Source organism: Tachypleus tridentatus, chromosome 9, assembly GCF_004210375.1.
Source record: "Tachypleus tridentatus isolate NWPU-2018 chromosome 9, ASM421037v1, whole genome shotgun sequence".
Classification (NCBI taxonomy): domain Eukaryota; kingdom Metazoa; phylum Arthropoda; class Merostomata; order Xiphosura; family Limulidae; genus Tachypleus; species Tachypleus tridentatus.
The window spans coordinates 118,712,130-118,726,787 of record NC_134833.1 but is presented as its reverse complement, the minus strand read 5'-3'; the positions used below and the strand labels follow the sequence as shown (position 1 = coordinate 118,726,787).

Below are 14,658 nucleotides of genomic sequence, written 5' to 3'. Positions count from 1 at the left end.
AAGTTCTATTTCTCATCAGTTACTACAGTAAAGACACAAATTTGGTAAAGCTTATATTAAATAACAAGAACTATTCTTTTAAAACTAAATCCACAGTGTTTTTCCATAATAAAAAATGTTTTTATTCATTTAAAACATTAACTCCTCCTTACTACATTACACATTAAGTGCTTCTATTAACAGTTTTCTGCTGCCATCACTAAGTGTGAATTGCTTCTGTTAACAGTTCTGTGCTTCTGCCACTAAGCATCAATTGCTTTAACAGTTCTGTACTAATACTGCTAAGCATCAACTGTTTCTGCTACTACCACTTAGCATCAAATACTTCTGTTAACAGTTATTTGCTGCTACAGTAAAACCTGTTTAAGCTGGAAACTGCATAGGGTGGAAACCTGTACAAGCTGGAAATATAAAAATTTTGCAGCATTATCTTAAGATATCTCTTACAAAAGGCTCTCTATATGGTGGAACCTGCGTAACGCAGAGAGAAAACTATCTTTCACCTACCTCATCTATCAACAAGTAGGATTAGAACCTGATTGAGGCAAAAAATTTGTTTATGATTAAATATTAATTTCTTTAAATATGAATAAATTCTTGTTTAATTAGTAATTTGTTTAAATATTAAATTCTTGGGCATTTTGTTACAGTAGGTATTGGTTAAATACATTGTTCTTTTTTCTGCCATCATTATTTTTGCAGTTACGTTAGATTCATGATTTGTAGAAATATATTTGTCTTTTAAGTGCAAAATTTTACTCTTTAAATAATTCTCTTGAAAAAAATAAATTCTTCCTTAATTTTAAAATTTAGGGAAAAATTACTTAATACCCTCTTTTTTAAAAAAAGCTATTTTTTAAAAAAAGCTGGAAATTTTACTCGGTCCCTTGTGATTCTACCTTATACAGGTTTTACTGTACCATAAAGCATAAAGTGCTTCTTTTAAGCTAAATTCAGTTCTTTTCTACCATTATAAATTGGTTTCTGTTAAGTTGAAACCAAAATATTTATTACTGAAACAATATGTATTTCTTCTAGGTTAAAGCCAGAGCAATTTTTAGAAAAGCATTACTTGGGATACTAGACTTGTAGTTCATAGTGAGCAAGTAAACAGGTTGATGTGTATCATAAACCAACATCTTCATAATTAGATGCTAATTTTGTTCCTTCAGCATGTAGATAACTTTAAAAAGTTCTTGTGAATTATGTTTACTGGACTTTTAATATCTTCTTACTGAAAAACAGTGTTTGAAACATAATGAATTTAATAGTTCTAGCTTTGACAGTAATAAACTGCTGGCCAAATTCTTAAGGCCAATGAACATAAAGACAAAATATGCATTTTGCATTGTTAGACTCAACCACTTATTTGAGTAGAGCTTCAAATGATGAAAATAAGAAAAGGGAAAATAAAAATAAAAAACGTTTTTAGCATTTAATAGGGAAAATGTGAATGCTATGAAATTAGCTTAAATACTAGCTGGTCAAAAGTTTAAGACCATACCAAAAAGAAATTCTAAACAGGGTATGAAATGCCCAACAAGAGGTCTCAGTAGTGAGTTGCACGGCCATCATTGAGAATAACTTCAAAAATTCGCTTTGGCATGGTCGATATAAGCATTTACAGGAGACTGGCTGGAATGTTATTCCAAGTGGTGAAGATGACTTCACGAAGATCATGCACTGTTTGGAATTGACGTCCATTTCTATAGACTTCCCTTGCCATCCACCCCAAACATTTTCAATGGGGTTCAGTTTGGGCATACACGCTGGATGGTCCAAAAGAATCACGTTATTTGCCATGAAAAGAGTCCTTTGTCCTGCAGGCATTGTGGATTGCAGCGTTGTCCTGCTGAAAGATCCAATCATTTCCACACAAGCGAGGGCCTTCAATCAATAAGGATGCTCTCACCAACATGCCAATGTAGCCAGCTGCTGTTTGACACCCCTGTATAACCTGAAGCTTCATTGTTCCATGGAAAGAGAAAGCACCCCAGATCATGATGGAACCTCCCCCACCGTGTCATGTATAAAATGTCTCTGGTGGGATATACTTATCTTGCCAGTAATGTTGGAAGCCATCTGGACCATCCAGGTTAAATTTTTTCTCATCAGAGAACAAAACCTTCATCCACTTTTCTATGTCCCATGTTTGGTGCTTCTCAGCAAAGTTTAACCGAATTGTTTCATGGTATGGAAGGAAGTATTTTTAGTATTTTTTAAATGCTAAAAAAGTTTATTTTTATTTTCCCTTTTCTTATTTTCATCTTTCGAAGCTCTACTCAAATAAGTGGTTGAGTCTAACAACGCAAAATGCATATTTTGTCTTTATGTTCATTGGCCTTAAGATTTTGGCCAGCAGTGTATTAGTGAAATGTTGAACAAACTATCCACCCCTGGAGTTTGATGTTTTTTTAATCAATACTAATAAGAAAACAGTTACATTATTATTTTAATTCTGTAGAGAGTCAATTCACAGGCACAAATAAGATGTTGTGAGACCAGTTTTTGTTTCTTTAAGGTTGTCAACTACAGATTTACTTGTTTTACATGTATTAACAAACAGTCATGCTCCATTACTACATGGATGTCTGCTTGTGTGAAAAAACATACTTCTGACAATCCTAAGAATCTGTCAAGTGTCACACAAAGCATCTATAAAAATGTAATCTTTTCACCACTGATAGTTTATGAAAATTGAGCTGAGGAAGCACAATATTCAGATATTTGAGGTAGTATGGTAATTACCACACAGAAGCTGGTATTAAAACATAAAAATATAGCAGTACCACTTTTCAAGTTGTTAACCTCTCCTTTTTTTTTAAGTAATTTGCTTTACTACTAAACAGAAATTTCATTAAAGCAGTAGCTCTTTCTACTACATTACACAATAGAATTATTCACAAGTTAAAGCTTATAGTATATTACGAGAATAATGTTCCAGGTCCGATGCTACATTTGGAACGATTTCCTACATCATTGATGAAGGTCATGATTATACGTTATTGGTTGACAATGCAGCTTTGATTGTAACACATCTTTGCAAAGGCTGATAATATAGATCTTAAATTGTCATCTTGATAGGGTTTTATGGATGTCAGCCCTTGAGGTCACTTAAAGCAGACAAAAGGTATAAAAGTTCATTGAAGCTACATCAGAAGACTTGTTAACTACTGCTTATTTCAAATCCTTGTTAACTTTAAAAAGAAATATGTCCAGTTTCATCAAAATAGGATTTTTGATTCAGAAAAGTTCTCTCATGTAACTGTAGCCTCTCAATTCCTGGATTAAAGCATCGGTATTCATTGGCTTAGGATGTATCTTTGTCACAGATACATTACTTTGCAAGTTTTTCCACAGTCAAGAAGAAACAGAAGGATCTTTTTTTTAAAATGTTGTGACCTTTATCTCTAGTGCTTAACACATGTGAGTTTCTAACAGGTACAATAGTTATATTTCTGCTTCCACTTTACACAAGTTGAAATACATCTGGGGAGTCAATGAAATAAAGGAATTTTAAGACATTTTCCTCTAGTAATACTATAAAAAAGTTGTTAACCCGATATTTGAGTGTTGTATGCAATACAAAGAAGTATTGCTAGTTTCCTAATAAAGGTGAAGATGATTGACAAAACATTTTATTTAGAAGGTTCAAACATTTTGGACTACTCCTATTCCATCTTCAGCAAAATCTGAAAAGTGTTACAAAGTAACATTAATCCATTACTAGTTTAATAGAAATGTACGTACCAAGTGTCCAAGAGCATAGATTGAATAAACATCAGTTTTAAATTTTGTAACTCAACTGTGTAAAAAATATTGCTTTCAGATTGTATATTAACTTTACCTGGGGAAAGAATGTCAGTCAAGATAAAACAAATACTAAGTATACTAATTACAAATGTATGTGGTTAATAAATGTTAATTTGATTATCTATAATGGTTGAACTGTGAAATTTAGAAAGGCTAATCCAGTTCCACATGAATCACAATTCAATGTAGAGAAAATTACCAGTACACATTTATTACTAGTACACATATTTTAATTTAAGTGAAACTAATAGTTGCACTCAGATGTTTCACTTGTATAGTCTTTAGTCCTATACTTTATATTTTCACACTATGTGTTCAGTGTCTGTGGCAATTAAACATCTTTGCATTAATATCACCTTTCACATTATAAACATTAAAATAAGTTAACTGACTTTATAACATAACTTGTACTTTGTCATAAGTATAGCACTAAAAATTTTGTTTATATTTTAATTGTTTTGTACTGTGTATGAAACCTTACAATATATTGTGTTACAAAACATGACTGCATAAACACATTTTAATGTTGTTTTTTTTATTGCCTGTTACATCCTGGTACATGAAGATGCATTTTCCAGGATTATTTTTCTTGTACAAAAATTTGCTTGTTAAAAGATATTCAAAACTATTCTGAATCCCAATAACTGAAAACAATAAAACATGATAGGTGGTGAAATATACATTTCTAATGTAAAAAGAAAAGGTACCAATATCCTTGCAGCATTACCTTCTTTAATATTATACACAATATCAAAACACTGAAATGATACCTTACACAACCCTCCTGTAATCAAATTTTGTGTTTGATCATGACTAAGAGCCATGTGAGAATTTATTCATGCCTTTGAATAAAATGTTGACACTCTTCTGAAGGACCACTAAATTTGCCAATTTAAAAATGTTTTCCCCAAATCATAAACTGTAGAGTAATACTGAAATGTTTGCCTTTAAAGTTTATGATTTTTGAAAATAAAACGAAAATTTAATGCGTAATGTAGTTCAATATTTTAGGTGATAAAACATTCATTATATAAAAAGCTCCATAGAAATACCTGGACATCAGAGTTAGAAAACAATAAAAAACAAATAAATAACTTGTGTAAAACCCCTTTAAAAAGTTGAACAGGTTTACTTCACAACATATTAAAAACAATATGACATGGTGAAGATATGAAAGAATGCACCCTAAAACATACTGAATTCCATAAGATCATAAGAACTCCAGCTCACGCTCAATTCCAACGAACTTCAACTGCTCTGTAGGGCCATATCTAAGTGGAAAAATGCAGTAATTACATTTGGGGCACTAATATTACAGAAACATAATATGATCAAGAATTATATTAATTTATACTGTAAGCTTTATCAAGTAGAAAAATAATTAATATTAATGAGAAAAGTTTGAGAAATTAAAGTTTTATCTAATTTAACTCTGTTTTCCACCCACTTTTAAATTGTTTCTTCATAACCATTACTGTTAATAGGTCTTTATGTTTAACCCATTTAAAATATTTAAAGGCACTTTCAGCTGAAATAAAAAAAATTATAAGTACATAAGAATCAATTCAAACTACCACAAAATATTTGTAGAATCAGGCTGGACTGCTTCCTAATGATCTTGAAATCAAGTCATACTGTTAACAAATGTTTTTAGAATCAAGCCATACTACCACTTAGTTCTCTTTCAATCAAGTCAGACTACTAAGAAGTACATTAAATATTAAATCAGACTATACCCAATATTCTTAGAATTGCGTTTCATATTAGGCCTGATATCATTCTGTGTTTCAATAAGAATCAATGTACTATAATTAATATTCTTCTGAACAATTATTCAGATCTAATTAGAAGTATATGAACAAGTCTAATTTTTGTTGTCATTCAGTTAGAAGGATGTTATACGTCACAAACAATATCTATATATAACTAACCAAACACCTCATTAGTTTTGAGTTTTGCAACAGCCACATAGTTTCTAGTTCTTAAGGTTAAGCATACACACACACACACACACGCATGATATGAAAAACTGTGAAACTCTCATTTTGATAACTCTATTGCAATGGTTATAATCTGTAAAAATCAACTTTGTACATGTCCTATAAGTTGTTCCTTTAGTAAAATAGGGTATAAATTCAGAAGAAGTAAATACAATGAAATGACATTTGACATCATAACAAATAAACAAAGAACTTTAGTTTGTTAATGACTTTAAGTATCAACTTGTTTAATGGTTTTTGTAGAGAAAGTGACAGAAGAGTATCTATTAAGGTTGAGGAATAATTCGTGAGCGTTTTTAAATAATTTCATTCAAGCATTACATGCAAGACTATACAATACTTCAGTGCATGAACACATTACACCCAAAACATTTATTATGATACTTTATTTCATGTAATACCTAGGTATATAGTATGCATTGTTTTAAACGAAATTGCAAGAAATTAAATGCGAAAAGCAGATGGTGTCGAAAATGCTCGATTTTGTCCACTTGACATTCCATTTAATGAGCTGAAAATGAAAGCAAAAATTAAAGACATATGAAAATCAAACACACCATCTATTAGAGCAAAAATTATCTACCAAATGACATGAAATATTTTGCGAAAGCATTTCATTTATGAATATATTTTGTTAACTTGAAAAAACGCTCATAAATTATTCCTCAACCCAATAATAAACAAGATGAAACACTGGTATAAGAGAATTACTTTTATATTTTCTTGAATTCAGTGCAGACAAAATATATAAAAAATTTTATCCTTCAGCAAATGAAGTCCTGCAACTTGAATGAAATAAATTGGTCTAACCATTTCTCCCCATATTTTTAATTATTTGCTGAAATTGATGTACATATTATCATATATTATGATAAACTATTAAAAACAACAACCTGAATTTTCTGAGCTTACTCCCCCCCAAAAAGCCTGTTGTGAAAAGGGTAGTGTTATGGTAATCTAAAAGAAATAAAGTTCTTAACATCAATCAAAATACAAGAGATTAATGCAATGTTCTAAATAAAAATATACAATTTTATTTGGTGCAAGTTATTAAAGACCACTAACAGTCAAGCTGAATTTTCACCTGTAATCAAAGAAAAGTTCTTCTCCAGATTGAATAGGACGTTTGGCAAAAATTCCAATACGATGATCCCCATTAACCATTTTCACTCTGGCATAGCAGTTAGGGTTCACAGAATGATTAGCAAATCTTATCTTGTTACCCTTTCGTGTTGCATCAACAACAAAATCTGAAGAAAAAAATGTACACATATATTTAATATCCATACACACACAGAGTTATATTCATAAAAACATTATAATAAAAGGGGCATTTTTCTCTTATTCATTCAAGTGTATTGTGTTTATCCTATTCAGTAGTATTATACTTATCAGATAAACCAGACAAAATAAATATTAGGCTTTAACTATTACAGAACTCCATACCACAAAATTCTTTCTTCATATTTTAACATTCTACATGAGGAATTTCTGACTGCTAAAACCCAAAAATCATGTAATGAGAATAACAAAAACACTTATGTTCAAAGTCCAGGAAGCATTAAAATAACATTTACAAGAAGAAAGTTTAAGCACATTTAATGGGTTGTTTTAATTAGAGAGATTAGTTTAGTGAACAAAAAAATAGCATTAACAGTATTATACAGGATGAGCAAGTGCAAGTTTGGGTATGAGGCCTATGGAAATCCAAAAGAACATGATTTTTAACTGAAAAACCAATAAGTCTATGAGGTATAGCAAAATAACAAAATTTCCTGATGAGTTTAACTTCGTAAACTTTATTTTAGAATTATAACTACGCACTTTACAGGAGACCAAAACTATATTTTGAGTGTGTGTGTGTGTACTCTAGTAGTTACATTTTAACATATTTTTTATTTTTCAACATTATTGCAGACCAGCTGAAATTCTTGTGGACAACTGACAATGGTAATATTTCAATTACTTGGATAATTGGAATAATTGTATACACTAATGCTAATTAGTTGATTATTTTCATGACAGTCATTTTAATATTAATTTAACTGATATTATGTGACACTGATTCAGTCCATAAAATTTGAAAATGTTCTATTTCTACAAGGGATGTCCATACCTGTACTGTAATAGCTACAATAAATGGTATGAAGTCTTCAGAGAGTAATATACAGCATGCCCAGAAATTACTTACAACTGTGTTAGATTGTATGTCTTAGAAGTTTTGTGCAAAGCTACAAAAAGGAATATGTGCTTAAATCTGAACTAGAAGACCAGAGGATATGCAACTGACCATCATCTCCAACTCTTTTGTCTGGTTGAATAGTGGAATTTGACCATCACACTTATAGCATACACATGGTCCCAAAATGTAGTGTGTTTTCTTACATTAAACAGTCATGAACCAATTAATCCTTGGCTTCACAATCTAAACACAATAATCACTAGGGCATGTCTGGACTTGAGTATCAGAGGTAGGATCCTTTAAACTACACTAGTGAGGGTACTAGAATTCTTTTAAGCTAATGGATGTAAATTACAATATATGTGGAATATCTTGGAAGAATATTGTATCAGTTGACAATGTGTTGGGCTACATATTTACGAGAAGAAATGATAATATAAACAGCTGATAAAGCAAGGTTGTCTCTACATAAATATTTTGCTCAAAAGTATTTTCACAATTAACTCACCATTGTTAAGGTTGAAGAGAAAACTGCACATATATTTGTCATATACTTTGCCTCGTCGTTCAGCTTCATCTTGAGATATTATCTAAGAAAAATGTAGAAATGTATGCAAAATAAACCTACATAACAATTTCTGAACTTTTGTTAACAATACAAGAAACAATAATAACTTTTATAAACCTTAATGATATGCAAGAACATAGTAAGCTTATTAAACTAACCTAGATGTACAATATATATATTATAAACTTACAAAGGTAGACAAAAAATAATGTTCACTAGACTTACCAAGATACACAAAACATATAAAGTTCAATAGGATTACCAACACACACAAATTACAAGTAATGTTCACTAGGCTTACAATGATATGCAGAGTACAGATAATGTTCATTAAACATTCCAATATATTAAATATACACAAGTCTATGTCAGTTCAAATTGTGCATGAATGTGTTTGTTTATAAACTTCTACTACAATTTTTAAGGTAGTAAAACCAAACCTGACAGTCAGATTTGGGCTGACCTGGATGTGTACTTATCTAGCTGGCACAGTTCCCTGTATGAAAGAGTAGCTAAAATGTGTCCATGTCACACAGATATACACCAAACTTTACCAAAATGACATACACAATAAAAGTAATATTCGCCAAGCTTACTGAAATGACATACACAACAAAAGTAATATTCACCAAACTTACCAAAATGACATACTTAATAAAAGTAATATTCATTAAACCTAGTTAAATGACATACACAACAAAAGTAATATTCACCAAACTTACCAAAATGACATACTTAATAAAAGTAATATTCATTAAACCTAGTTAAATGACATACACAACAAAAGTAATATTCACCAAACTTACCAAAATGACATACTTAATAAAAGTAATATTCATTAAACCTAGTTAAATGACATACACAGTACACACACAAATACAATATAATTTGTAATAAATTACGTAGATGAATATGTATTACATTTGACCAATTACTTAAGATACTATACACTATATAGGTTTTGTGTAGTAAACAAATACAATGAACTAATATATTTCGTTCACCAAATGATATATGACTGAAGATGAAATTAAATGAAATAGTTTCATTTTCATCTTCAGGATTAAACCACATTTAATTATGGTGTTAACTTGATAATTTTCTGCAATGCAAAGAAAACTGTCTAAAGGTTACTTTATTATTATCCACATTTTCTGAAAAAAATGTATTTATATCTAATTACAAGATACTAAAATTTACAGACCTCACCACAGTATTCAGAGATAAATTCATTCTTCTGAGCTGTGTCCTTTAAGAAAATTCCCCAACCAGCCACATCAGATGGAGCCAATAAAAGATGCTACAAAAGTCCCACAAATGCTTTTGTGACTTTTTAAACAAACACATCTGTTAAATGCAATTTACTTATACAACAGACAATGACCATCATAATGTAACTATATGTTCTTGTTTAATTTTGAGTTAATACTCATTTCTAAAGAATAAAAACATATGAAGTTGATTAAAAGTTGAAATTGCATAAGGAAAATAATATGATTGGAGTAAAAAAATTTGTATTGTGCATTGCTTCTAGCAGATGGATTTGTCAAGCTTTGTTTAAACGTATTGATACAATAGTTAGTTACTTACTGTTCCTAGTGTGCTCACTACACAATAAAACAAAAACAATGTAATAATGATGCTAATGATAAACAAAATCTCACAGTAATAGTTTATTTTTAAATTGATTATGTTATTATTAGTACCAGTAAGTTAACTTGAAATAATAAAGTAAATATGAATGCACCAAAAGTATAATGTTTGATGTATAATTATATTAAAAAATGTTATTTCAGGGCAAATTGAAAGAAATATCAGGTTATTATACACAACATACAAGTGATCAGTTTTATGAAGAAATAAACTTGTGAATAATAAAATGACACAAAATGAAAAAAAAAATGTTTCAGCTTTATTTCTACAATTAAAAAATGAACAGGAATAGTTTAAAGATATAAATCATTATAAAAACACTGTATAAATTGAATATATTTAAATGATGAGGTAATGAGTCTGTAAAAGAAACTAAGGGATATATTTATAAGAAATTCAGATGTTCATTTATATTATTAAGATTATAAAAAATAACTTGGCTTAGAAATTATTTATTGGCTGTGAGGTAAGGGAAATAGATCTATTATCATAGGTGTTCAATGACCACTAGATTACTCTATATTGTTCTTTTAATGAATGCCATGAAAGTCCAATTTTAGTGTGAATGAGAGTATACTACACAATTATAGCAAAGTAATCCTTATATGTGTAATAATACTTCTTATTCTACTGAATCAGCAATAAACTTACTTTACTAAGGCCTCTCTGTATACTAACATTCTTGCATGAAATGTTTTTCACATCAAATTGGTCTAGAATAACAACAATTACAGCATAAGAATCAATAGTTTTCTTATTATAAATTGTGAATAATGACAACTGCAGGATAAAAGTCAATATCATGAACCTTCTCAAGTATGAAAACAAACAGTAAAAAACTTTACAAAGAACAAAACCAAGTTCTTGAAATAAAATTTAAAATCCATGTCAATCACAGCAGGAGATTTACAGTTAATTAGAAACAGGAATTACTCACAATGCTTATTTTTCTTAAAAAATGTTCAAGTTCAGATTTATATTGTTGGGTTTTATTAATCTAAACTACATAATTTTGAAATACCACATATATACCTGTATGTTTTTTAATGGTGTAATGTATTTCATGAAAGATAAATATTTTTTCAAATTTCTTATTAAACTTTAAAGCTGTGACATTTTCTGTTCAGAGATAAAAATTTTCCACACAGATGCATAAAGGCAAGGAATATTTTTTTGTTTACTGAAAAATAATTAAGGCAGCCACTAGCTTTGATAATACTCACTGTGAATGAGAATATGCAATTTCGCATAGAACTGCAAGTGTGTGTGAAAACCAAGATGACATTAGACATGGTGACTTTGTAAACCAAGTGTTAAGCAGAAAGTTATGTAGGTTTACTGTACAAGTTCACTACAAAAGTTCAGTTGATAAAACTAAAAACTGAGCATCATCAAACTTTCATACAACAGAAACAATTTCTGCCTAGCGTACTTGACACTATCAGATTTATATTAAAATATTTACCTGCACCGCAAGTCTGACACAAATCTGGATCACACTCACGAACTGCTGCATAACATGGACACTGTTTAGTGTTACACTGGGCTTTACAGCGACATCCAGGATACTGGTGCTGGCCTGCCAAAGAAAACTTGTGTTAACTTAAAAATACTATTAAAATAATTGTTTGACAAAAGCTTCAACCTTTTTGTCTTTAAGAAGAACTTGACACTGAGCATGTAAAAACTGCATGGTTGGTAAGATTGAACATTGTTCTTTTGGAAGTTAAAGATAAAACTCTTAAACCACTTAATGTTTACATAAAATTCTTTAAAAAAAAAACAGTGAGGGTTAATAAATTTAAAGACTAAAATTATTTTGGCTGAAAATCAAATACAGCAAAAAATTACAACTGTTTTGTTGATTTATCAATAGGAAACAAATGTTGTATGCTAAAATACAAACAGCAAAAATTACCTGAACAAATAAAACATTTTTCCAAATTGATTCAATTAGTTAGATCCTACTTTTATCCTACTGTATAATAACACATAAATGTTCACTATTTTACTACATTCTAACCTTTACCTTTTCAAAAACACTAACTTTAATTGTTATTTATTAAAACATATATCTTTAGTACACATTTGAAAACAATGCCTAGTGTCTTCACAGTGTAAAAACTTCAGAAATCATTACACATTCTGCTATCTATTGTGATACCAGATGTATTTCACAATTCATCACAAATCTTAATGTATCTATAGTGGCATTACATGTACTTCAGAAATCATTAAAAATCCTGATAACTCTATAGTAACTTTACATGTCCTTTGCTACAAATACTGATGTCTCTATTATGACTATGTGACCTTAATTACAAATTCTAGCTCTAAAGCTGTGACATTAAGTGTACTTCATTACAAATTCTGATATCTCTGTACTTCAGATTTCATCACCAGTAATAGCATATGTATTTTAGAATTCATGATAAAACTTAATATATCTTTTAATTACACTCCTTCTTCAAATTTCTACAAATCTTGACATATCTTGTGCTGCTACATCTAACTTTGCTTGTATGGAGATGTTTTACTGAATCATTACAAGTATATTTAGACAAAAGGTAAAACAGTAAGAGCAAAACCAAAGATACAGAAATGTTTAAAATTTCCTACCAATAACTTTTTCAATATACAAGTTACTGATGATTTCAGTGTATATTGTAAATACTAAACTTTTTCTGATCATATGTCTTCAGTCCATTTCTGAGAACAAACAAAATGAAGCATAAAAACATAAGTTTTATTTGCAGCTATAGTGAAGAAAATTCTCTTCTTGAAAGTCCTGTTTTTTACACGTTTGATTAACGTGTAAATGAGATTCATGTTGTTTGAAAAAATATAGGTTTTTCTGTTTATTTTTATAAAACTGTTTCCCAAGAATAAAACTAATTTCAAAACAAGTTTTCATAGGTTATTTTCATAAAAAATATACCATTTTTTAAATACAGGTTTTTAAAAGTTCACTAGGAGACCTATGTTTAACAAACAGCATGATTTCACTTGATGAGATGAGATAAAATAGCATAAGTTACAACTAGGAGATCCATGTTTAACAAACAGCTATATTTCACTGGATGAGATAAAATAGAATAGCATAAATTACAAATGCTAAAAACAATTTTAGGTGCATTTATTTTAGTCATATTTCAATGATTAATAAAACACAACCATTACTCCTCACTATATACACTGAACATAATTTTCTAAAGTCTTGTAACAACTAATGATACAGGCTATACCACTGAATACCTGTGTTTCCTCATTATAAGAAAGATCATATCCATATGTCTTTTCATTAAATTTTAAGACTATAATGTATGTTGTTTTCTTTAGTTTATCATAAACTATAATTTAGCATTACTATACACTGCCACAGACCATATCAAAAACATGTTCTGTTGTATTTAAACAATAACAATAGTTTAACCCTAATGTTATTAATATCATGTACATAAGATATGTAATACAATTCAAACATAATGAAGAAACTTACAGTCTGATTTACAATGACAGAATTTTCTACAAAATGTTTGAGTAATAACACAAGGACATGACTGGTCACATGGTTGACCTGGATGATCACAGGGGGTGTAGTTGTAAATGTGATTAGATGATGTGTCTTTCTTTAACTGAGTTTTCCTGCAATGCATGTACCATTGCCGATGTTTCTTCTTTTTCTTCCTAGGAGGGGTGCTGTCATGAATGTGTTCCTCCGGTGGATAGTCTGTTAATTCCTTTTGTGCAAAGGTGTAAACCTTTGGAATACAAGCATTACAGGTATCACATATATATATATAAAGTATACACATATGCACAATATATTTAAAAATATCAAAAAACATATAATAAATGTAGCATCTCAGAGAAAGGAAGTGCATCTACCAATTGATTACTGAAAAAACTGCATGATTGCAAGTACATGCATGCACACTGACCAGCCATTTCATTAGAATGCCCTCTTTAATAATTAGTAAGACAAATTACTCCTACAAAAATATGTAAATAAAATGTAATCAAAGTCGACGTAAATTGAAAATGCATTTCTACAAATACTTACTTCCACACACACTATAGCTAGAATTGAACTGTTAGGGTTTCTTTCCTTTGCCCATCTAAATATTGGTCTGATTTTCTTCACTTGCTCCAGTCTTTTATTTTCCACTTAACTGCCCTTCATGACATCTGTCTTGTCACACTCTCCACCTATGCCAATCTGCCCTCTATCCCAGTAGTGTATACGAGCACTTCATTTAGATAATATTACCATTTTTTCAAGACTGGTGGCAGTATTTCTATGAGGACATTAGATATCTATCTTCCTCTGTGAAAAGTAAGCTTGTAAACCACATTATGCCAAACAAGAATAGAGCTAGCTAACATTCCCATCAAGCAAAGTGTAACTGTGTATCAATATAAAAGTAATTTGTACATTGTGA

The 14,658-nt window shown here is 29.9% G+C and overlaps 1 protein-coding gene across 5 annotated transcripts in view; it reads right to left on the bottom strand.

The window, feature by feature from the left end:
- Positions 1-4,331: 4,331 nt before the first annotated feature.
- LOC143226178 (histone-lysine N-methyltransferase EZH2-like) overlaps positions 4,332-14,658 on the bottom strand; it is a 79,378-nt gene continuing 69,051 nt past the window's right edge. For 4 of the 5 annotated variants that reach the window (XM_076456777.1, XM_076456780.1, XM_076456778.1 and 1 more), the window contains exons 11-17: positions 13,716-13,977; positions 11,682-11,795; positions 10,868-10,929; positions 9,768-9,863; positions 8,504-8,585; positions 6,898-7,063; positions 4,332-5,084 (exon numbers count right to left, since the gene is read on the bottom strand). In XM_076456777.1, coding sequence (XP_076312892.1) covers positions 5,024-5,084; positions 6,898-7,063; positions 8,504-8,585; positions 9,768-9,863; positions 10,868-10,929; positions 11,682-11,795; positions 13,716-13,977 — 843 coding nt within the window. In that variant the 3' untranslated portion in view covers positions 4,332-5,023. Of the gene's footprint in view, positions 5,085-6,707; positions 6,771-6,897; positions 7,064-8,503; positions 8,586-9,767; positions 9,864-10,867; positions 10,930-11,681; positions 11,796-13,715; positions 13,978-14,658 lie in introns of those variants that run through there. The other variant, XM_076456781.1, reaches the window with a different exon arrangement.